At 62.3% G+C, this 22,163-nt stretch overlaps 1 protein-coding gene across 6 annotated transcripts in view; it reads right to left on the bottom strand.

Annotated features, from left to right (window-relative positions):
* The window catches only part of AGAP1 (ArfGAP with GTPase domain, ankyrin repeat and PH domain 1), a 275,018-nt gene that overhangs the window by 97,196 nt on the left and 155,659 nt on the right, over window positions 1-22,163 (bottom strand). For all 6 annotated transcript variants that reach the window (XM_055123421.1, XM_055123422.1, XM_055123420.1 and 3 more), the window contains 2 exons: window positions 19,687-19,855; window positions 474-632 (listed from right to left, as the gene is read on the bottom strand). In XM_055123421.1, coding sequence (XP_054979396.1) covers window positions 474-632; window positions 19,687-19,855 — 328 coding nt within the window. The remainder of the gene's footprint in view (window positions 1-473; window positions 633-19,686; window positions 19,856-22,163) is intronic.

Below are 22,163 nucleotides of genomic sequence, written 5' to 3'. Positions count from 1 at the left end.
GCACGTGGCCGCCAGCACTCCGGGCACTGTGTGATTCTTGGCTCACTGGGTCCCCAGACAAGCACACGCGTGCCTCAGATCACATGAGAACTTGGGAAGAGGCGGGGAGGCGGGGTGGTGGGGTGGGAAGATCCCTCTGAGACACAGGGCACCCTGGGACGCGTGGAAAACCGGCTGAGCGCCACCAAGCGCACGTTCCACTCTGACAGGAAATTAGAACACTTCCAAGGCCGAGTCGGGCCGTGACCTGCTCAGGGAGGCGGCGGGTACCAGGCCCGGCGGGAGTGTGCTGGGGACAGCTGCGGCCCTGGCTAGCCCGGGGGTGGGCGGCCTCAGTGGCCTCGTCTGCCCACGGGGATGCGCGTCAGCCCCGCCCCTTGTGAGAGAGGCACCCAGGGGTGACGCGTGTGGCCCGGCCCGGCGTGGTCGAAGGGTTTGGAGGGCACCCGTGGTGGCACTGCGCCGTCTCTTACCGCTGCTGAGGGCTGAGTTGGCAATGACCGTGGCCTCGCTCCACTGGTCAGCGCTGGACACGGAGTAGGACCTCTGCTGCATGCCGTCTGGTCGGCTGTTGAAGGACACCAGGCTGATGCCGCTGGCCAGCTGCGCCCCTGATGCGCTAGTGACATTCCCTGGGGACAAACAGGCAGGTGAGCACCACCATGCGAGGCCCAGGCAGCCAGCGCGGGGCAGTGGCGTGGGGCCGGTAGGCGAGTGAGACAGACCAGGAAAGGCCCAGGCAGGGTGGGCAGCGATGGAGACAACGCCACGCCGAGCCAACCGGGGGAGGCGGAGGCTGGCTGGTTTCCCCACATGGACACCAGTGATGACCTGGTCCTGCCAACCCAGACTCAGGTAAGCACTGCCCCCCAAAGCTTGGCCAATCAGACACCAGGGCTGCGGTGAGGGGTGTGTCCGACGCCGAGTGCCGGCCTTGCCCCCCCCAGCCCCCTCCTCGGGGTTTGAGCTGGGTTTGCCGTGGTCTTAATGGGGGGTCTTAATGGGGTCTTCCCAGTCCGGGATTCTATTCCCGGGTGCCAGTACTCCCCAAACTGGCCCGTCACCAGAATGCCTCAGGAGCACTTTCAACAAGAGAAAAGGTCTACAGACCCAGTCCTGATGGCTCAGTCGCCGCCAAGGGCAGGCACAGCCAGAGGCTTCAGGGCGGCAGCGCGTGCCCGGCACTGGCCAACCGGTCCTGTCCCTGGCAAAGATCCTGAGCCCAGCCAGGGGTCACTCCTGAGCACTGAGCCAGGAGGAGCCCCAACCATCCCCTGACAAGGCCCCAAAAGGGAAGCGCATGGAAACCCCAGTGGGTACCCACAGGTGGGCCTGGGGCTGTGGCCAAGCCTGCCCCTGGCCATCCCCGTGCCCAGACTGGACAGCGTGAGAAAGGCACAGTAGCCGGCCGCCCATGCCACAGGGGCAGGCTCCTTGCCGCCTCCCAGCTCTGTAGCTCTGCGCCCCGGACGCCAGCTGAGCCCAGAGGTAGCAGGTGACCGCCCGAGAAGGGTGGGAGGCCACAGACACACAGTGCACAGAGTGCACACAGACCCACAGTGCACACAGTATACACAGACCCACAGTGCACACAGTACACACAGACCCACAGTGCACACAGTACACACAGACCCACAGTGCACACAGACCCACAGTGCACATAGTACACACAGACCCACAGTGCACACAGACCCACAGTGCACACAGTGCACAGCCCTCCCTCGGACTCCCACTTTCCCACAGGCCGCTCAGTCGGCCGTGCACTGTGGCCATCCTGCACCACGAGAGCAGGTCAGTAGCCTGGGGCCACCCCCTCCAGGGAGGCGTCCAGGCTGCAGGGCGGGACAACTGTGACAGGGTTGTTTACACAGGACACTAAGCGCGGAGCCTGGCAACACTCAGCACCACAGGTGCACCCGTACCCGTTGCTCCCTGACACTGGCAGCCTGGGCGCAGGGCGCAGAGCATCCCCCAGAGAGAGGGGCAGCCGGGGCAGTGGCCGGCCTCAGGCACTCAGCTCCTGCGCTGCAGCTGTCCACCGGTAGCGGGCGACCCAGCACTCTGGCGGCCAGCAGCAGAGTCCAACGGGCGAAGGTGCCCCCTGAGCCCACACCCTCCTGGGCCTCGGCCACAGCTGCCTCCACCAGCCAGGAGGGGGCAGGAAACGGAGGAGATGGTGGGGGGCTCCCCGGACGGGAATCCCTCTGCAGGAGGCGGCCGGGCGCCCTCTCTGCCCGCGCCCCTCGGACCAAGCGTGGCCTCACACCAGCACCGCGGACCCCAGGGCCCACACAGGCAGCTGCTGCTCTACCCTCACCCCTGCCCCTGGACGGCAGGTGCGCTCCTGCCAGGGACCCCTCCCCCACGCCCACCAGAACCACATCTGGATGAGGGCTGGGCCCCTTCACCCCGCCCCCGGCCTCCAGGGAGCCCCAAGGTCCTGTTCCCACGGGGGAGCCCCGTCTTTCCTGCGGATGAAAGGCCAAGGGGCTAGAACCCGAGACCCTCCGACCCGTGGTGCTTGAGACCCGTGACAAGACCCCTCAGACGCCCCCACGTGCCCGGGACCGAGAGACGAGACCCCTCAGACGCCCCCACCCACCCGGGGCCGAGAGACGAGACCCCTCAGACGCCCCCACCCACCCGGGGCCGAGAGACGAGGCCCCTCAGACGCCCCCGCGTGCCCAGGACCGATAGACGAGACCCCTCAGACGCCCCCGCGCACCCGGGACCGAGAGACGAGACCCCTCAGACGCCCCCGCGGGCGCCAGGGACCCGTGACGAGACCCCTCAGACGCCCCCGCGGCGCCCGGGACCGAGAGACTAGACCCCCTCAGACGCCCCCGCGCGCCCGGGACCGAGAGACGAGACCCCCTCAGATGCCCCCGCGCGCCCGGGGCCGAAAGACGAGACCCCTCAGATACCCCCGCGGCGCCCGAGACCGAGAGACGAGACCCCCTCAGACACCCCCGCGCGCCCGGGGCCGAGCCAAGACCCCTCGGGCCCTGCGTGGTGCTGCCCCGTGCTGGCGGAGGTGGCTCCCGTCCCCCAGCCCGCTACTCCAGCAAGGCAAGCGCCCCGCCTCACGGTGCCCGCGCAGCGGGTACCCCAGGCCCCGGCACCCCAAGAACGAAGCCTGCCTCGAAGGGCCAGTGCACCTGCCCCCCGGGAGGCTCCCCAGACCGCTGACACCCCCAAAGCCGCTGCTTTACAGGAGGGAAGGGGCTGCAAGGGGGCGCAGAGGGGGAGAGAAGGGGGCGCAGAGGGGGAGAGAAGGGGGCAGGACCTTTGTGCCCGTATGTGGAGGGCTCCACCCGGCACTGTGGACGCCCCCGCAACAAGGCCCGCCCCACCGAGGCCCCGCCCCACCACCAGACCCCGCCCCCTCCAGCAGCAAGGCCCCGCCCCCAGCGGTAAGGCCACGCCTCAGCACCACAGACCCCGCCCCCAGCAGCAAGGGCCCGGTAGACATCAGAGGCCCCGCCCCAGAGCCACAAACCCCGCCCCCAGGACCATAGACCCCGCCTCCAGCAGCAAGGGCCTTATAAGCATCAGAGGCCCCGCCCCAGTGCCACAGGCCCCGCCCCCCGCACCATAGACCCTGCCCCCAGCAGCAAGGGCCCTATAAGCATCAGAGGCCCCGCCCCAGCGCCACAGGCCCCGCCCCCAGCACCATAGACCCTGCCCCCAGCACCATAGACCCCGCCCCCAGCAGCAAGGGCCCTGTAAGCATCAGAGGCCCCGCCCCAGCGCCACAGGCCCCGCCGCCCGCACCATAGACCCTGCCCCCAGCAGCAAGGGCCCTGTAAGCATCAGAGGCCCCGCCCCAGCGCCATAGACCCCGCCCCCAGCAGCAAGGTCCCACCCCAGCACCATAGACCCCGCCCCAGCGCCACAGGCCCCGCCCCCAGCGAAAAGGGCCCCACAAGTGTCAGAGGCCCTGCCCCTAGCACCACAGATCTTGCCCCAGCACAAGGCCCCCACAGAGGCCCCTGCCCTCACCACCACAGACACTGCCCCCAGCACCAAGGCCCCGCCACTAGGGTCATTGGCCCCGCCCAGCACGAGGCCCCACCCCACGTCTGTCCCCCACAGCAGCAGGGACGGCTGCCAGGCCAGCACAGAGGGACCCTCTTCCCGCGTCCTCACCGCCAAGGTACTTCCCTGCACAGAGTAGACGCCCTGGGCCAGGGAGTGGGGGAGAAACGGCAGACCGCAGGCTGATGTGGCCCGAGACCTCAGGTGCTGGTGTGGAAGGGACACCTTGGCCGGTGCTGGTGTGGACATGATGTCGGGTATCCTTGCACTGTCCTTGCTCCTCCTCCCGGGGAAGTGTGTACATTTATTGGGTTACTCCCACAACAGTGCCCCTGAGGCACACCCAACTCCATCAGGCACTGACAATCCTATACTGCTTTTCTTTCCTTTATGTCCTGTGCGTGGTTTACTTAGCCATGTCCTTTTTGTACAGACACAGAGAGACAGTCGATGCTATGCTTTGTAACATGGCTGTTCACTGACTCCGGATAATATTTACTCCTGGTGTCTGTCGTACTTACCTGACTTAAGCCTCAGCTGCCCTTACTTCCTAACCCCCAAAAGGAGGGTCCTGACGAAGGGACTGGAGAGGCCCAGGGCAAGCTGTGAGCTACCCTGGCATTGAAAGGGGACAAGCGAAACATCGCAAGTACAATAAGTTAAGAGCTCGGTCATGGGACAAACCGTCATGACCCCAAAAGAAGTAACTGAGTAAGGGCCTGCTGGGGTTAGGAAAGACCAACCTGGCCCAAGGACTGTGGTCTGGGATATACAGCGAGATGTCCCCAAGAAGAGCCAACCTTTAAGCTTAACATATCTCTCACTGTGTTAATACAAATGACCAGGAACAGTAGAAGTGAGTTCACTGTGATCGCTCAGTGGGCTGCTACCCCCAGAGGCTCTGTCCGGGAGTGAATCCCCGGGACCTTCCCCCAAGGGGGGCTTCGCCTGTTTGTTGTTACGACGATCTCCAACCCCACCTGTGTGTCCCCCACCCTTCATGACTGCTACAGAACTGTGCTGTGGGGGGCACAAGGGGCTAGGCGAGGGCTAAGAAGGGGACCAGGAGGACGAGGATGAGGAACTGTGATGACTGGGACTGGGACTGCGCTGTAAGGGAGACGGTCGACACCGGGGAGGAGAGGAGTGAACTGCCTACTGACCAGCCCGGGCCTGTTTCTCCCTTCCCCCATCCTTCGTCCATCAGTCACAAACGGGCCGGCAACGGGAATGGTTCTTGGCCACCTACACTCGAGTCCCGCACACCCACGCTTTTTTTTTCTTTTCTTTTCTTTTTTTTTGAAACTCACAAAATGAGTCCTCGGCCGGGTGCCGATGTGGAGGGACAAGTTCCCGTCTCTAGCCCAGCCATGGCAGCAGGAAAGGAGCGCCGTTTCCTAAGCGCGTGCAGACCAGAGTGCAGAGCCCGCTCAGAGGGCTGACTACCCGATCCTTCCCTGGCCCCCGAGGGCCCCCAGACCCAGACCCAAACCCAACAAGCTCCCCGGGACACAGGAAGCAGAGGGAGCATCTCCCCAACAGAGAGCTCTGAGCTCAGCTCTGCAGGGGCATCCTGGCGGGGGCTCCCCAGGCCCGAGCCCGGGTGTGTGCAGAGCCAAGCGAAACCTTCCAGGCAGCTGATCCAGGCCGCGCCCCAGCGAGCCTGGCACCGGGCACGCAGGTGAGAAACAAAGCGGAGGACCCAGGAAGCTCTTCAGGCACGAGTTGAGGCGAACAGGCTCCAGCTGGGAGCCCGGAGCAGCCAGAGTCCTCAGAACCAGCCGGAAAAACGGAGAAGAGTCAAGTCGGACCCAGACCCGGAGAGCCAGGCCGCCATTGAGCTGGGCTCACGGATCCGTGTTAAAAGCCGGTCACTCCAGGCTGTGATTTCCGGCAGGGCCAGGCCGGCGAGCCCACCTGGCGACGGGGGTCTGCACTCAGGCCCGGCGCCCACCTGCCTGCTGCTCACTGGGCCTGACCCCCCCCACGACCCCGCTCGGGGTTTACAAAAGCTACTGGGGCGACTCCAACTTCCTTCCCGGAGTAACTGTCTCTAATTTCCTCTTTCACACACACCCATTCACCTTCATTCCAGCCAGGACTCGGCCGCCACATCAATCAGAGGCCAGCCCCAGGGCTCAAAGGACACAGAGTGTTTCCTGGGGTGACACGGAAGTGTGCTCGCTGGACTGAAAACAAACAAAACAAAAAGGCCTTTGAAGAGGAAGAAGCGCAGTTTCTGCCCGAAACACACAGCCCGTGGCGGCCGCGCTGGCCGGTCCTGGCCGGTGGACACGGGCATGTCCCAGGCATCCGGGCAGCAGGGAAGGGCCCGCGCCGGCTCTGGGGGCCGCTGTCCGGGCGCGTGGAGGGCAGGGGGTGAAGGCACTCGCCCTGCGTGTGGCCCGCCCCCACTCAGGCCCCCGCACCTCACGGTCCAGGGGGAGCCGGCAGGGTGGGCCCGAGCACTGCCCAGTGTGGTTCCTCTCCAGCGAGCCACCTCCCCCGACAGACCAGACCCAAGTGAGCGGTGCAGGGCGGGGGGCCCACGCGTGCCTCTCCCCGGGGCCTGAGACCCCTCCCCAGACACTCCCATCCCCACCCCGGTGTCTGCCCACAGCGATGGCAGCGATGGACTCAGGGAAGGTGCGCTGAGTGTGCTGGCCAGCTGCCATTCTCAGTGTCCCATACGGTCCCCGAGCCCCGCCAGTGACCCCTGGGCGCAGGGCCAGGGGTGGCCCCGGAGCCAGGAGCAAGCAGAAGAGGTCCTGGAGCTCTGGGGCTTCTCCCTGCCCCTCCCACCGGGACCCCCCTCATCCCCCCCCTTCCCCACGAGCTGCTGGCGATCTGCCCGGGGTGTTGGCACCCAGAGACATCCCCAGACCCTCCCCAGGGCCGGAGACCCCAAATTCCCGATCCCTCCCCCACCGGGTGCTCTGGAGAGCGGCAACTCACTTCCACATCGATACGTGACTCATGAAGGCTCCGTGTGCGTGTGTGTGGGGGGTGGCAGCCATGGGCACAATAGGGTTGCTGGAGAGCAAGGGTCTCTGGGCTGAGACCACTGAGACGCAAGCAGTGCTGAGGGGCGGCACTGGGCTAAGCAGTCAGGCCCCGCCACACACACACACCACACACACACACAAACACACGCTACACACACCACACAGATACTCACACACCACATATACACACAGATACACACCACACACATATCCCACCACATAGTCACACACACACACACCACATACACAGACACTCATACACCACACACTCACACACACCATACCACAGATACACACCACATACACAGACACACACCACACACACAGACACTCACACCACACACAGACACTCACACACTACACACACACCACATACACAGACACACACCACACACACAAACACACACTACACACACACCACAGATACTCACACACCACATATACACACAGATACACACCACACACACATATCACACCACATAGTCTCACACACACACATACCACATACACAGACACTCATACACCACACACACACACCATACCACAGATACACACCACATACACAGATACTCACACACCACACACACTCACACAATATACACACACCACATACACAGACACACACACACTCTCTCACACACACACCTCACACATTCATTCATACACCTCACACTCAACACACACGTCACATACACAGATGCACACCACACACACACACTGCACGGCTGGGGAGAAGCCGACAGCCTAGACTCCGGCCCGTGCCCAGGAGTGCGGCCACACTACAGATCCGTGAAGTCGCCCTGGACCTGGACAGCCACGGAGCCACGCGGGGGTGGCTGAGATGAGCATCGGGGGCCGCTCACGGGCGTGCGCATGGGGTGTGGCTGCGTCAGGCGGAGAACCCCGCCCGAGACCCCCGGAGTAACAGAGCAGTGAGGGAGGATGCTTGCCAGTCCCCAGCTCCCGACACGGCCCCCTCCCGGGGTGAGCCCTGAGCACAGAGCTAGGAGCAAATCCTGAGCACGGCCGGCTATCATCCCCAAACCGAGAAGCAGGAGCCGTGGGGCCCCTCGGGGCTGGGAACCACGTTCCTGGTGTGCCCGACTCCCCGGGAGGGCAGGGAGACCCCCGCCGCCGGAACCCCGCTCTGCTGGGCCAGGCTCACCACGGTGCTCAGAGCAGGGCACACGGGGCACCGCCCAGCCCGGCCGCTGTGGTGCCCCCCTGTGCCGGCAACCCAGGCCAGTGTCCAGGCTGGAGACCCCCGGGGACGCGTGTGGGGCTTGTGGGTGGCAGCCGTGTGCTCCTGAGATTCTGGGGCCCTTGTGAGGGCCTGACCCCCGTCTCTGCCCCCTGTGCGCTGGCGTCCTCGACCCGGGGGTGGGGGTGGGGTGGGACCAGCTTCAGTACGACGTGGCCATGGTGGGCCGCGAGAGACGGTCACTGACCTGGGGCACGGGGCCAGAAGCAGGAACGCGTCCAGGGAAGTTTCGGCCAGTCCTCAGTAGTCCAAAGGAACAGGGACCCCTGGCCCCCCGAAGGGAGGCGGGAAGGTACCCATGGACGGTGCAGGGGAGACCCCAGGCCCCCGGGCATTGCTGAACTCAGGGGTGAGCAGGGTGCAAAGATGGGAGCTCTCGGGGGGTTTCAGGCCCCAGCATGGCCCCCCCCGTCCCACCCACAGGACCACCGCGACCCCACGTGCCCGGAAGCGGAGGCGGCTGGGTGTCATGAAGGGGCCGGGTGCAAACGTGGCTCCCCACTCCCAAGGGTGACCTGCTAACGAAACACTGGCCACCCCACAGGCTCCAAGGCCAGGCAGCAGCAAGGGACAGGGACAGGTGGGGCGCTGAGTGGGGGTCCGGGCGGCTCCTCCCGCCTGTCCACGCGGGCCAGCAGACCCCCCTGGAGGCTGCTAAGAGGCCGCAGACACTGCTCGACAGCAAATGTTTAAGAAGTTAGACGCGCGGGGGCGATGGCTCCGGCCCGAGCAGGAGCCGAGGAGGCCGGCAGTGGCAGTGCGGAGGCCCAGGCAGAAGGCCGGGGAGACGAAACCCGTGGGACTCCTTGGGGTGAGTGCGGGCGGGGGGGGCAGGGGGGCTGCTGGCGCCCAAGAAGGGCCGGGGTCCAGCCTTTCTCCCCCACGATGGTGGCGTCCCCAGTCCTCGCTGGACCCAGCACCGCCGTGTGGCCACCGGCTGGAGCTGGCCCCGGGCAGGGGACAGCCCATTACCATGCTAATCCACGGAGCCCCACGCAGCTCCTTGATGTGGCCGCGTGCGCACGTGTGTGTGCGTGTGCGTGTTCCCGGGCCGCCCTGATTAGCTCCAGCTTCCTGTGTCAAAAGTGCCCAATTCTTCCCAAAGAATAATTTTAGCCGCACTTGCATCCCCAACGTGGGAGCGCTGATTCTGAAAAGGTGCTTACCTCCACCATATGCTACTTTTCTCCCGACAATTTGCATTTCAAAGTGCGGGTGGCACTCATATCTGAATGAGTGTCAGTGTGCTGCCCCGCGCATCGCCAGCGAGCATGAAAAAGATGCTGGTTCCCTATTGAACGAGCGTGTTTTCACCCCCCAACCGACATCAAAGCCCGGCGCCCTCTTTTAAGCGATCAGCTTATTACATTAAAAATAGCCTGTTGGGATTTTTTTAAAAAAGAAAAAAAAATTATCCTCTGGAATAAGGCTTTTCATGGCATTCAAATAAAGACGCGTCAACAAGCCCTTCCTTCAAAGGCCTGCTCTGCCGCGCGCCTCCTCCCCGTCGGCACAAACAAGACCGGACCTCCTCCAAGGCGGGGACGCGATGACAATGTGTGCCACCCGCCTCTCCGAGAACTGGCCGCAGAGGCCACCAGCGAAGCCGATCTCCGCTGTACCCAGTCCCAACTTCGGAAAGAAGCGGGCCCCTCTCTGCCCAGCCTCTCCCCCCCCTCCGCGCCGGGGCAGTTTCCCAAACCGTGGGCTTTCCCCGGGGACGGAACAGGGGGCACTCTCACCCATGCCACCCTGCAGCGACTTCCCTCAGCGCCGGGCACACAGGTTTGCTGGCCTCCGGACCAGGCCACGGGGCTGTTCTGATGGTCTCCCACTCTCCCAACCATCTGTTCATTCTCTAATTATCGACCCAAAAAGCGCCTCCATAAAAAGTGAGATACGAATGATTTAAGTGCCCGAGCCCAGGGCACGAGCCCCGCCATTTGCATTGGAAATCTGGCCTCCTGTTGGCACCCGGGGGCTCGGGCCACGAGGCTTTTGTGCCAGGGGACGGTCGGTCTCTTTTCATGAAGCGGCAGGCGCGTGCGGGCGGATGCCACAGTCGCTTCACAAGACAGCGAATTAACACGTCTCCTGTCGAGGGAGGAAGCGGGCGTCCGCCGGCTGACCGTGGAGTTTGCTGTTTGTTTCTTACAGGTTTAACAGGAGGAGAAAAAAAGAGAGAGAAGAATGGATGGAGTCTGGGCCGGCTGTGATGGGAACCTTAATAACTACCGCAGGCCCGAATCCCGGAAGCAGATCCGGATTATTGCCTAATCTGTGGGAACAGCTCATCTTACTGCGATTTCCCCCATTTCTAAGTTGATGCCCAGAGTAGGGGAGATGAGGCGGGGGAAGGGGGGGAGTGTATTTCTGCTATGAACATTTCAAAAAAAAAAAAACGCATCCTACAAAATAACTGCGCGTAAGTTGGACGTTTGCCAACCTTTCCCCTGCTTCGGAGAACAGGCCCCGCTCCTCACCCTGGCCCCTGAGATGTGATTCTCTCGTCTCCTTCCCGAGCCGACGTCCCCTCGGTTTCGGCACTGCCCGAAAGCGTCACTGCCGTTCCAGACGGCGCAACCTCCACCATCTGACTGGCTTCTGCAGCACACTCCGCCTGCCCCCCCCCCCCCACTTCTCAGCATCTGTTACCATAAACAGAACATCTGTCCCTTTGAGAGGGTTTCCGCAGGACAAAACCCCGGAAGATTTATTACTGGGTCAAACGGCCACACGAGGTCCCTGACCTGGGGGGTTAAGTTGCTAATTAACTTTCTCAATGGCCAGTGACACCTTGCAAACAACTGAGTAGGTAATCTGCAAAACGGGTGATGATGATGATGACGAGGGAGGACGAGGGCCTGACACGCGGAGGTAGCGATGCTGATGGCAATACACCCCGAGGACAGAAGACCCGTCCCAGCCAGCGCTGGGTAGATCTCCAGGGTGCCGTCCCCGCGCCCTGGTTGACCTTTCAGCCAGACCTCGGGCTGGGCACGCTGAGGGTCCCTGACGTGGATCCTTAGGACCTTCCGACCCCAACCCCCTGGTGCTCCCCTGGGGAGGGGTCTCCTTGCGTGTCACCACGCAGGCTGGGCCCCTGCCCACACACCAAAGCTTCTCTGCGACATCTCAGTGGCCTCCTCAGCCGTTCAGAGTCCCCACGTGCTGGGGACAGGCCGGCAGAGTGGACGCAGGCCTCGCCCGGGCCCGAGAGCGGGCGCACGCGAGAGCACCGCCAAGGCAGCTGCTCCTGGCGCCATCGTGGCCGGCGACAAGGCGAGCAGGGCCGCACAGAGGACACCTGCTCTAGGTCTGGCCCTCCCCCGCCACCTGCCGGGCCCCAGGGCGTTCATGGCGTGCACACCACGAGCTTGTTGGGGAGGGCTGTGAGGAGCACTGTGAGGGGAGCACTCTTAAGAGCAAGGTGAGTTCTCTGAGAAGCACAGGTGAAGTGACCCTTGGGAGCACTCGGAGAGGGCCTGTGCTCACAGCTCCGAGCTGGGCTACACATGGGTGTGTCAGGCTGTGCGGGGCTCTCCTACTCACTAGGAAAGTTCCAGAAAGAGCAGGGCTGGAGTGACAGGACAGCAGGGAGAGCATCTGCTTTGCACGTGGCCAACCCGGCTTCCATTCCCGGCATCCCATAGGGTCCGCCGAGCACCGCCAGGAGAGAGTCCTGAGTGCAGAGTCAGGAGGAACCCCTGAGCATCGCTGGGTGTGACAAAAAAAAAAGTTCCACAAAGAGGAACCATCTCTGCAAAAGGGGAGAGGCCCAGGTGCCAGTTTCAGAGACAGCAAAGCTCCCCGACTCCTCAGCACCCCAGTGTGGAAAGGGGGTGCAGCTGTGCGCCCGGCACTGGTCCAGGGCGCACCTGCCCCGCCCGACCAGCAGGCTGCAGGACACCTGTGGTTCACCTGAGGGTCATCTGTGGGTCACCTGAGGCACCTGTGGGACACCTATAGGACACCTGTGGGTCACCTGTGCAGTACCTGTGGGATACCTGTGGGGCTCCTGCGGGTCACCTGTGAGGCACCTGAGGGGCACCTGTGGGTCCCTGTGGGACACCTGAGGGGCACCTCTGAGGGTCACCTGGGGGGGTACCTGTGGAGCACCTGTGGGATACCTACAGGTTGTTGTGGAACACCTGTGTGGTACCTGGGCGATACCTGTGGGATAACCAGTGAGATACCTGTGGGGCACAGCCAATCACCTGTGGGATGACTACGGGTCAGCTGCAGGACGTCTGAGGGACACCTGTGGGATACCTGCAGGATACCTGTGGGACACTTGTGGGTCACCTAAAGCACTTTTAGGACATCTATAGTACAACTGTGAGTCATCTGTGTAGTAACTGGGTTACCTGTGGGCACATGTGGGTCACCTGTGAGGCACCTGAGAGTCACCTGTGGATCCTGGGGGAGCACCAAAGGGTCCCTGTGGGGCACCTGAGTATTGTCGCCTGTGAGGCACCTGAGGGTCACCTGTGAGGTACCTGAGGGTCACCTGTGAGGTACCTGAGGGTCACCTGTGAGGCACCTGAGGTCACCTGTGAGGTACCTGAGGGTCACCTGTGAGGTACCTGAGGGTCACCTGTGGATTCTGGTGGGGAACTAAAGGGTCCCTGTGGGGCACCTGAGGGTCACCTGTGAGGCACCTTAGGGTCACCTGTGCAGTACCTGTAGGGAACCTGTGGGATACCTACAGATTACCTGTGAGGCACCTATGGAACATCTGCGGGCCACCTGTGAGGTACCTGTGGGATACCTGTGAGGTACCTGGGGATACGTGGAGGTCACTTGTTGGTTTTCTGTGGGATACCTGCGGGTCACCTGTGGGATACCTGTGGAACACTTGTGAGATGCCTGTGGGACATCTGGGGGATACCTGTCAGGCACCTGTGGACACGTGTGCGATACCTGTGGGGCACCTGTGAGATGCCTGGGGTCACCTGTGGGATACTGTGGGATACTCGAGGATCCCTGGGAGAGTTCCTGTCCGCTCCTCCTCTCAGAGCCCTTCCCGCTCTTCCCGGACAGTTTGCTGTCTTGGACACCGCTGTGGCCATGGCCGAAACCCTGTTCTTCGCCAGGCCAGGGCGCTTGTGGGGAAGGGAGTTTCTGAAGCACTTTTGTCCACGTCTGGGGTGCCTGTTCCCCAGGGGTGGAGAGCCTGGCCCCCTGCGGGCTTCCCCTGAGATTACGTGGGGCCGAGTTCGCCGGGGATGGTCTCCTGGGCGGGCCAGTGGGGGCCTGGCTGTGCCGGCCACGGCCCTGCGATGCAGGGGTGCGGGCGTCTGTCGGAGAAGCCAGACAGCACTTGGCACAGGGGCGATCCGGGTGCTCAGGGGGCAGGTGCAGCCTCCTTTACCTGAGGGGGGTCTGCGCTGGTGTGAGGCTCAGGGCAGGGGCCCACAGACTAGCGTCCGCCCAGGAAGACACAAGCAGACTCGACGCCCAGAGGCCCCGAAACTCTCATGCAGGGGAAAAAATGCTACTTCGGTGCCTTTTCAACTTCTGATGAGGCAACTCTCGGGATCCGGCCTCAGCCCCTCACGGAACGCGCCCCTGGAGACGAAGAAGTATTACGCAGCCATCAAAACCTGCGCAGCGGTGAGGTCTGTGGGGGCGGATTTGGGGGTATCTGCCCCCAGCTCAGCTCAGCAAAAGAATTCCCCACCCACCAGGGTGTCACCTGGCAAGGGCTCCAGCAAAGTTCTCAGCCTGGGGGTTGACAAAAGCACTTGTACATAAAAAGTCTAAATTAAAAAAAAAAAACCTCCATAAAGAGTCCCCAGGCGGGAAAGGAAGGGGTGACCAGCCAGATGGGCGGGAGAGGCAGCTGTGCCCCCATCCCGGGGGGCGGGGCCCACCGGAACCCAGAGCCAGGAAGGGGCAGCTCTGACCGCAGCACTTTCTAGCCCATTTGCAACTAAACAAAGAAAAACTTTGTTTCAAAGGGGACACGAGGCGCGTGGAGTTTGGAGGCCGCGAGATTTTCCCCCTTCCCGGCCCTAATAGCTATTACCACTGTAACAGCAGCTTAGCGACTCGCGTCTGCAGTGTGAGCAGTTTTGATAAACAGCCTCGGTGGGCGACACGGCGGGGATAATGTCTCCTTAAGTACCGCCAATGAGCTGCCATTCTACACAGCCAATTACTCCTGTGCGTCTGTCACTCAAAGGAAAAATGACTGAGCCCATTAGATCAAACCTTTGTCACTGTTCCTAATGCACTCTTAGGCCTCATTAATCTCCGGGAGCAGCAACAGAGCCCCCGGTGTCCCATCGGCTCCCCGGCGCAGGCCCACGTGAAGCCTCTCATCTCTCCCCCAAGTGCTCCGCGTTAATCAAGCTCTCCTTATTACCCCAGTCCCTGTCACGGCGGAGAGCGCGCTCCCTCTTAAATGCTCTCATTATAACCCATCTTTAGAGCTGGCTAAGTGGAAAAAAAGAGAGAGGGAGCGAGGGAGGAAGAGGATGGGAGAGAAAAGAGGAGAGAGGAGAGAAAGCAGGTCCGCCGGCATTAATATTCATGACAATAATTAGTATTCTAGGTCACTGAATATTCATGCTATTAGTTGGGCCTTTTATGGCTTTGCTGGCGGTCTTGATTACTGGAGTGTGGAGGGAAACAGCATGGTCGGGACGCGGGACTCTGGCCGCGCTGTCCCCGCCCCCACCTGGGCCGGCCCCCGCCTCCTGGCGCCTTTCCGCCTTTCCCGCTGCAAACCACGGGGGCCTGCAGGGCGGGGGAGGGGGTGCTGAGGGGGGGCTGGGGCGTCTCTCCCAGGATCTCGACAAAGACCAGAGCCCCAGCGAGGGCAGCCCCTCCCACCCAGAGCGGGGAGGCCCGGGGGCGGGGCCGGACAGAGCACAGTGGGGGCGGGCCTGGCGAGGAGTGGTCCCCTCGTAGGTGAGAGAAGCACAGCCCGTGGCCGTGGGGGACTCCATGCCCACTTCCTTCTGTGTCCCCACGCCCGCACCCGGCTGTAGAGCCACGGGCCCGGCGGGCAGTGGCCCTGCTCGAGTCCAGGGCCCCCATGTCCGTCTCTGGGGCACAGGATTCTCCCGGGCCAGCCTGGCCCAGAGCTCGTGTCAGAAACACTCGGGCCACTTGCAGCCAGCCGGACCCTCGGCTGTGGCCGCGCCCAGAGGGCAGCTGCGGGCCAGGCCGGGCCCCGTCCGAGAGCCAACAGCACACCCTGCCCCGGGAGCCCGAGGCCGGCCCGGCGGGGCGAGTGTGCGGGGAAGGGTCCCCCTTCTGGAGCCACTCCCAGGGCTGGGCGGGCGCCACCGAGAGGGACACTCCGTGTCTTCAATGTCACCGGACGTGGCTTTCCCTTCCCGCCGCCTTCGCACCAGACTGGAAGCACCTGGCCTTGCACAGCTCCGAGGGGCACCCCCTGTGTCCTCAGAGGGCAACTCACCCCCACTCGGGCGTCGGGGGTCCCAGCCCTCCCGCCTGGCTCTTCCCGGGCTGCTCCCAGCGCTGGGGGAAGATCACGTCTCCCCTCCCCACCTCAGCCCTGCGGCCAGGTGGCGGGAGACGCCCAAGTCCTTCCCTGGAACTTTCCTTCTGGGGCTTTCTCGGGTGCCACCTGCACTGCCCCTGACTCAGTTTACCTTTCTGAGAGCTCTTGCCCAGGCTTTCCCATGGGGCCTTGGTTACAGGGAGTCCCTGAGCCCGAGCCCGGAATAACTGCTGAGGGGCACGTGGCCGGGTGCTCCCAAGGGAGCAAACAAGGGTGTGGCTTGAGGCTGACCTTCCGCATTGGGCTAAGGTCACAGGGCGAGTTTTCAGAGGCGGGTCAAGGCCTCAAGCTCGGGGAAAACCAGGCGAACGTAAGCACCCAGGGGCACCGGGCAGGGAGAGAACGGACAGGAGGCCCGAATGGGGGCTGGCGTGGGGTACTGGCGTGAGGTGCCACGGGGCAGGGATGCCGGCTGGGCACCGACCCCAGACACTACAGGCAGAGTCACCGAATGCACGGTGCCATGACGAAGCGCCCACAAGTGACAGAGACAGGGAGGGGGACGAGGATCCGAAGGAAAAAGTGACCAGATTTCCTGTGGCGTAAAGTCGAACCAACCAGCTGGGGTCAACTGGGGGCAGTGGGGGGCGGGGAGGAGAAGTCAGAGACAGAGAGAGACACATGGAGAAAGAGGAGAGAGAGAGGAGAGAGACAGACAGATACACAAGAACTGGGGTCTGTCCCCAAAATTACTAAAGGTTTTCTAAAAGAGAACCTGCCGGAAAAAGCTGTGTTTTACGGAGTGAAAGGCGAAACCGCTCCACGTAAGAACCAGGACCGTGACCTGCGGGCGTTCTCTCTCGTCTTTCCGGGGCTCTCCCGAGTAGTTCTGGCCCCCGAGGTCAGTCCCAGCCTACGGGCCTGGAGGCTCAGTGTGGGGCCTGCGGTGGTGGGCTGGGGTCAGCTGCAGTGGCCCCAGCAGGGTGCCGGAGGCTGAGCCAGGGCCGCCAACCCCTGTGGCTAAACCTAAACCCCGAGACCACGAAACTGGAAATAGGACCTAGCTGCCGGCCGGAGGGCTGAGGTGGAGCAATGCTACCACAGACATTCTCAGCCCCGGGCGAGCAAGACGAGCCGACAGCGCAAATGACGTGGGACGGCAGGGCGACACTGAGGCCATCCCCGGCGTCGGGGCGCTCGGGGGGAGGAGGCAAGCCGGGTTGGACCCGCCTCCCGAGGCGAGGGGCTCCGTGGCTGGGCCCATGGGGAGCCCAGGGGACACCGCCAAGCCCCGTGGGCGCACAGGTCAGGACGGGCCACCCACACAGGCCAGCCCGGAGTCCCGGGTGATGGCAAGTGTCCGGGGAAGGGTTTGGACACTCGAGTGTCGGGTCTGTGGGGGGAAAGTCCCTGAGGCTCGGGAGCCAATCTCGGTTGGAGTCAGTCCATTCAGGGTAGCGCTGAGGTGCAGGGACCGAGGAAGGCGGCGAGAAGGATGTCGAGAGCCGGGCGGAGCCGAGTGCGGGGCAGCGGCAGGAAGGCAGGGCCGCCCGGGCCGCCCAGAGTCTCAGAGCACAGCCAGGCCCTCTGGGCCGAGCTTCCTTCCCAGAGGCGCCGTGGCCCCCCGAGTCTCCTGCTTGTCCCCTCTGGCTATCTGGGCACCTACAGGGTCCCGGTGGCCCCGGGCTGAGACCCACCGGCCTCGGTGATGAAGATGCACGCCAGCCTTTCTCCCGGATCAAGAAAAACGGCCGTCCCCAGATCTCCTGCTTCAGAGGAGGCGGGCACAGTGCCGTCACCCCGGGGATGGGGGGCCGTGGGCTGAGCTGGCTCTCCCACCGGGCCTGTGCCCAGAGCTCCCGCCACCAGCGGCCACCAATGAGGGGCACAAGCTGGACATGGAAGGGGAGGGACGCGCTCCCTGCCAGGTGGCTCGCAGGACACTGCCCTCCCGAGGCGGGTCACGGACCCCCTTTGGGCATGAAGCGCCGTGCTGCAGGGAAGAGGGTGTCCCCCCCGCTAGGAAGGGGCCACATGGGGTCGAACGGGGCCTCCAGTGCCCCTTACCCCCGCCCCCGGGCGCTGCGCCCCTGCGGGCACCAGCTTAGCTTCCTGTGAACAAACGTGGCGCTCCCTGGGGTCTGAGCATTCAGGGGCCCGGGCACCCCTACAGCCACAGCCTCAGTGCGGGTGGCTGTGACCCCGGGAACATGCCCGCTGGCCGCGCCGTCCACGTGGGCACGAGCTGCTGGCGGGCAAAGTCAGACACTGTGGCCCTCATCACGGGGACAGGGACGGTGTGGACAGGAGAACAGCTATCTGCATTGGCCAGGACAGCCATTGGCCCTCAGAGGCCTGCTCCTGCGTCCAGGGGTCCCTCTTGGCAGGCTTCAGGGGGCCCCACGTGGCCGGCCGCGTGCACAGCCAGCACCTGCCCTGCAGACACCCCAGCCCCGGCCCCTGCTGGGCAGACGGCAGCGACCGAGTCACGGGCACCGTGTTTCAGCCCCAGGGACGTTTCCAGGCCCCTCAGTGGGGGCAGCTTCTCCTCCGCCCACCCCACACGGTCAGGTGCCTCCTGCAAAGGGCCAGGGGCCGCGGTGAAATAACCCGTCCCCTGCTGGGGGCGAGGCGATGGCCACGGGGCTGAGAGTGCTCACAGCCTCCAGCCACTCGTCCCCACGTCTCCACACCATCCCGTGCCGCCCCCTGCAGCCCTGCAGGGCCACAGACCCCCCAATGCGGGCACCATAGACGCTCCCTCCCGCCATCAGACAGCTGTGTGGAGACGTGTGTGTATGTGTGTGCATGTGAGTATATGTGTGTATGCACGTATGTATATATGCATGTGTATATATGCCTGTCTGTATGTGTATGTATGCATGCATGTGTGTATGTATGACTATATTTATGTGTGTATGTATTGTATGTAATGAGTATGCATGTGCATGTGTATGTGTGTATATGACTGAGTATGTGTATGAGTGTATGTGTGTGCATGTCAGTATGTGAGTGCGTATGTATGCATGTTTTTATGACTGAGTATGTATGTGTATGCATGTATGTGTCAGAGTATGTGTGTATGCGTGTATGTCTGAGTATGTAAGTGTGTGTATATGCATGTACATTTGTGTATGGGTGTATATCTGAGTATGTGAGTGTGTATGTGTGTATGTCTGAGTATGCGTGTGTATGCGTGTGTGTGTGTGTGTGTATGAGTACATGTATGTAGCGTGGTTGCCCGGCGACGGAGCCTGGCAGGAGCTGACAGCTAAGCCTGGTGCTGAGCTTACACAGGCCACAAGCATTGGTTCCAGGGGGCTCCTGGGGTCCCCCGGGCCTGCCGTCACCAGCAAAGACTCAAATGAGGCAGCGCCCTGCACCTGGGCCAGGGGCTTGTGCTGAGACTATGGCCTTCCCGCGCCTGCAGGGAGAATGATAAGGCAGAGCAAACAGACTCCAGACCCCCAGGCTGCTCAGTGAAATCTGGCTCCCCTTGAGGGCCAGAGTGGTAATCCAATGGTTAGGGCCCTGCCTTGCATGTGGCCCACCCCAGCTCACTCCCCAGTGCCATACACCCCCCAGCCACCATCGGCTGTGACCCTGAGCACTCCCAGGCTGGCCCAAGGCCCCGGGACCCCTGAGCCCCCGGGGAGCCCCATCAAAACAACAACCTTGCTCCAGATGGCTCTTCCTCTCCCCTGCGCTCAGCACCACAGCTGGGCCCGGGACACGCAGCTGCCCTGCCCCCTTCCCAGCTCTGCACTGCACCCAGGGCGGGCCGCCTCAGGCGGGCACTGGTGCCACAAGGACCTGCTGGGAGCTGGACACACTCGAGAAGGGCCCCCTACACCCCCCATGAGGCGGCCACACCCGCTGGTGCCCTCGGTGGCTCCGGCACTGACCTGAATTGGGCGAGATGTGCAAACTGCTCATGTCCTTGGCCAGCCCATTGGTTTTGGGGCTGGAGATGGGCGCACAGGCCGACGTGGCGCGCGGGGGCCGCTTCCCCGGGACCTTCACCGTCGTCCTCAGCAGGTCAATCTCCTTCCCGTGGACGTTCTGCATGTAGTCCTGTCAGGACGGCAAAGCCAGGGAGTTAACGGGAACCCTGGAACACTGGGGCCGGGGGCGGGGCCCCGGGAAAGCTCGGGGAACGTGGCATTTCCTCTGCCTTGTTGGGGGCTCTCGGGGCGAGGCCCCCAGGCAAGGGGTGGGGGGGGACCCCGGGGCCACCAGGCGCTCAGCAAACAGCTGGGGACCGGATTCAGTCAATAAAATGGAGGGTCTTATTTTGGGGCCATAACTCGAGATGCCCAGGGGTCACTCCCGGCGGGGCGGGGAGGGGGGCGGGAGCAGACGGACACTAGGGATCGGCCACGTGCAAGGCAAACGCCCGGCCCGCTGTCTCTCTCTAGCCCCAAAGGTCTTTCTCTTTCCCCCTAAGAGACACATATTCTCCTGTTTGCCGCAAAACCATCCACATCAAGGTATGAAAACCAGCATCCACGGATGAAGACACGGATAAAGATGTGCCGCATTCATACACGCTAGGGTATTTCCGTCGTGATAGAGGCAGAGCTCGTGAGTCCGTGCTGAGACAGAGTTGGCAGGTGTTACCAGGGCGGTCTGTGCCACTCGGACACTGGGAGAGGTTTTGACTCTGCATCTGTGTCGAATCTAACAGTTTCCACAATCCCAGGGAAACTACCACGGGAGCTCGCGTGCTCAGTGACCACGGGTGGCGGCCCTTGTTTCCCAAGCACTGCCCTGGAGACAGCGGCCTTTCCCCGGGGGCAGCACCTCGTAGCATTCAGTCAGGTCGAGGCTGCCATGCAGTGAGGGAAAAACGTGACACACAAGTCAAGGGCTGGAAGAGGCGGCACGGAAGGGTCGCCGGGCTCACGGGAGGATGCCGGCGAAGCCCTGTAAGACCCGCTGATGGCCAAGAGCCTGACCCCAGACCAGGACAGCGAGGGACCACAGTCTTATTCTCCGACAACGTGAGCTGGCAGGAACCAGGGGTGAGTTCAAACCCCGGGATCACCTAATGTTCCCCAGCGCCGAACAGCAGCAGCGTGAGACTGTGGGTGACTCCTTGCTGGCAGTGCTGCTGCCCACACACCCACATAATTCAGCCACTGCCCCGGGACCCCTCGACATTGGTGCAGCAAGGCAATGTGCCAGAGAAAACCCAGAACTGGGGTGGGGGATGGGCAGGTGCCTGAGCCTGCTCGGGGGTGCGGGGGTCCGAGACTTCAGTGCATCCTGGGCTAAGAAGCTGCCTAGATTCTGCAGGATTCTGATCAAACAGACTTTTTTGTTTTGTTTTGCTGTTTTTGGGTCACACCCGGTGATGCACAGGGGTTACTCCTGGCTCTGTATTCAGGAATTACTCCTGACTTGCCCCATAGCTGGAAGCCTGCTTCCTGAGTGGAGGGGAGAAGGCAGATGGAATAGAGAAGGGATCACTAAGAAAATGATGGTTGGAGGAACCAGTCGGGATGGGAGGTGCATGCCGAAAGTAGATAATGGACCAAACATGATGACCTCTCAGTGTCTGTGCTGCAAGCCATAATGCCCAAAACTAGAGAGAGAGTATGGGGAATATTGTCTGCCATGGAGGCAGGGGGAGGGTGGGAATGGGGCGTATACCCAGGATATTGGTGGTGGAAAATGTGCACTGGTGGAGGGATGGGGATTTGATCATTGTGAGATTGTAACCCAAACATGAAAGCTTTTAACTATCTCACAGTGATTCAATAAAATAAAATTTAAAAAAAAAGGAATTACTCCTGACGGTGCTCGGGGGACCATATGAGATGCTGGAAATCGAACCCTGGTCGGCCGCATGCAAGGCAAACGCCCTCCCCACTGTGCTATCGCTCCAGCCAATTAAACAGATTTTTAACAAAGGAAACTTCCTCGGTCACTCCTGGGCAAAAGCTGTCTCAAGGCGACTGAAAATCACGTAGGACGCAGAGGAAACGGATTGCGGAATTTTGAGCAGAATCTTGGTGGTTGTTTTGGTGCTTGGCTTCAGCAGTGGAGCTGAGGTCAGCACGGGGTTGGAAGGCAAGGACGCCGGGGCACAGCCGGGAGCACTGACAGAGAGATGACCCAAGAAAGTTCCAGAAGGCAGGGAGAAAAGGTGAAAATGAGAAAGAGAAAACTTCCTGACACGAAAAGAAAAAAGTTCCAGAAGCAAAAAGAGAAGGAAAGAAAAAGGAAGAGAGGAAAAGGACTGGGAAAAGAATATGGAAAAGAAAGTCCTCGAAGCCAAAAATGAAGGCAGAAACAAGTTCTAGAAGCAAAACAAGGGGGAAGGGGGAGTTCTAAAGGCGAAAAGGAGGAAAGAGATGGGGAGAGGGAGAGGGCGGTC

Source organism: Sorex araneus, chromosome X (assembly GCF_027595985.1).
Source record: "Sorex araneus isolate mSorAra2 chromosome X, mSorAra2.pri, whole genome shotgun sequence".
Taxonomy (NCBI): Eukaryota; Metazoa; Chordata; class Mammalia; order Eulipotyphla; family Soricidae; genus Sorex; species Sorex araneus.
This window is presented reverse-complemented; position numbering and strand designations above follow the sequence as displayed.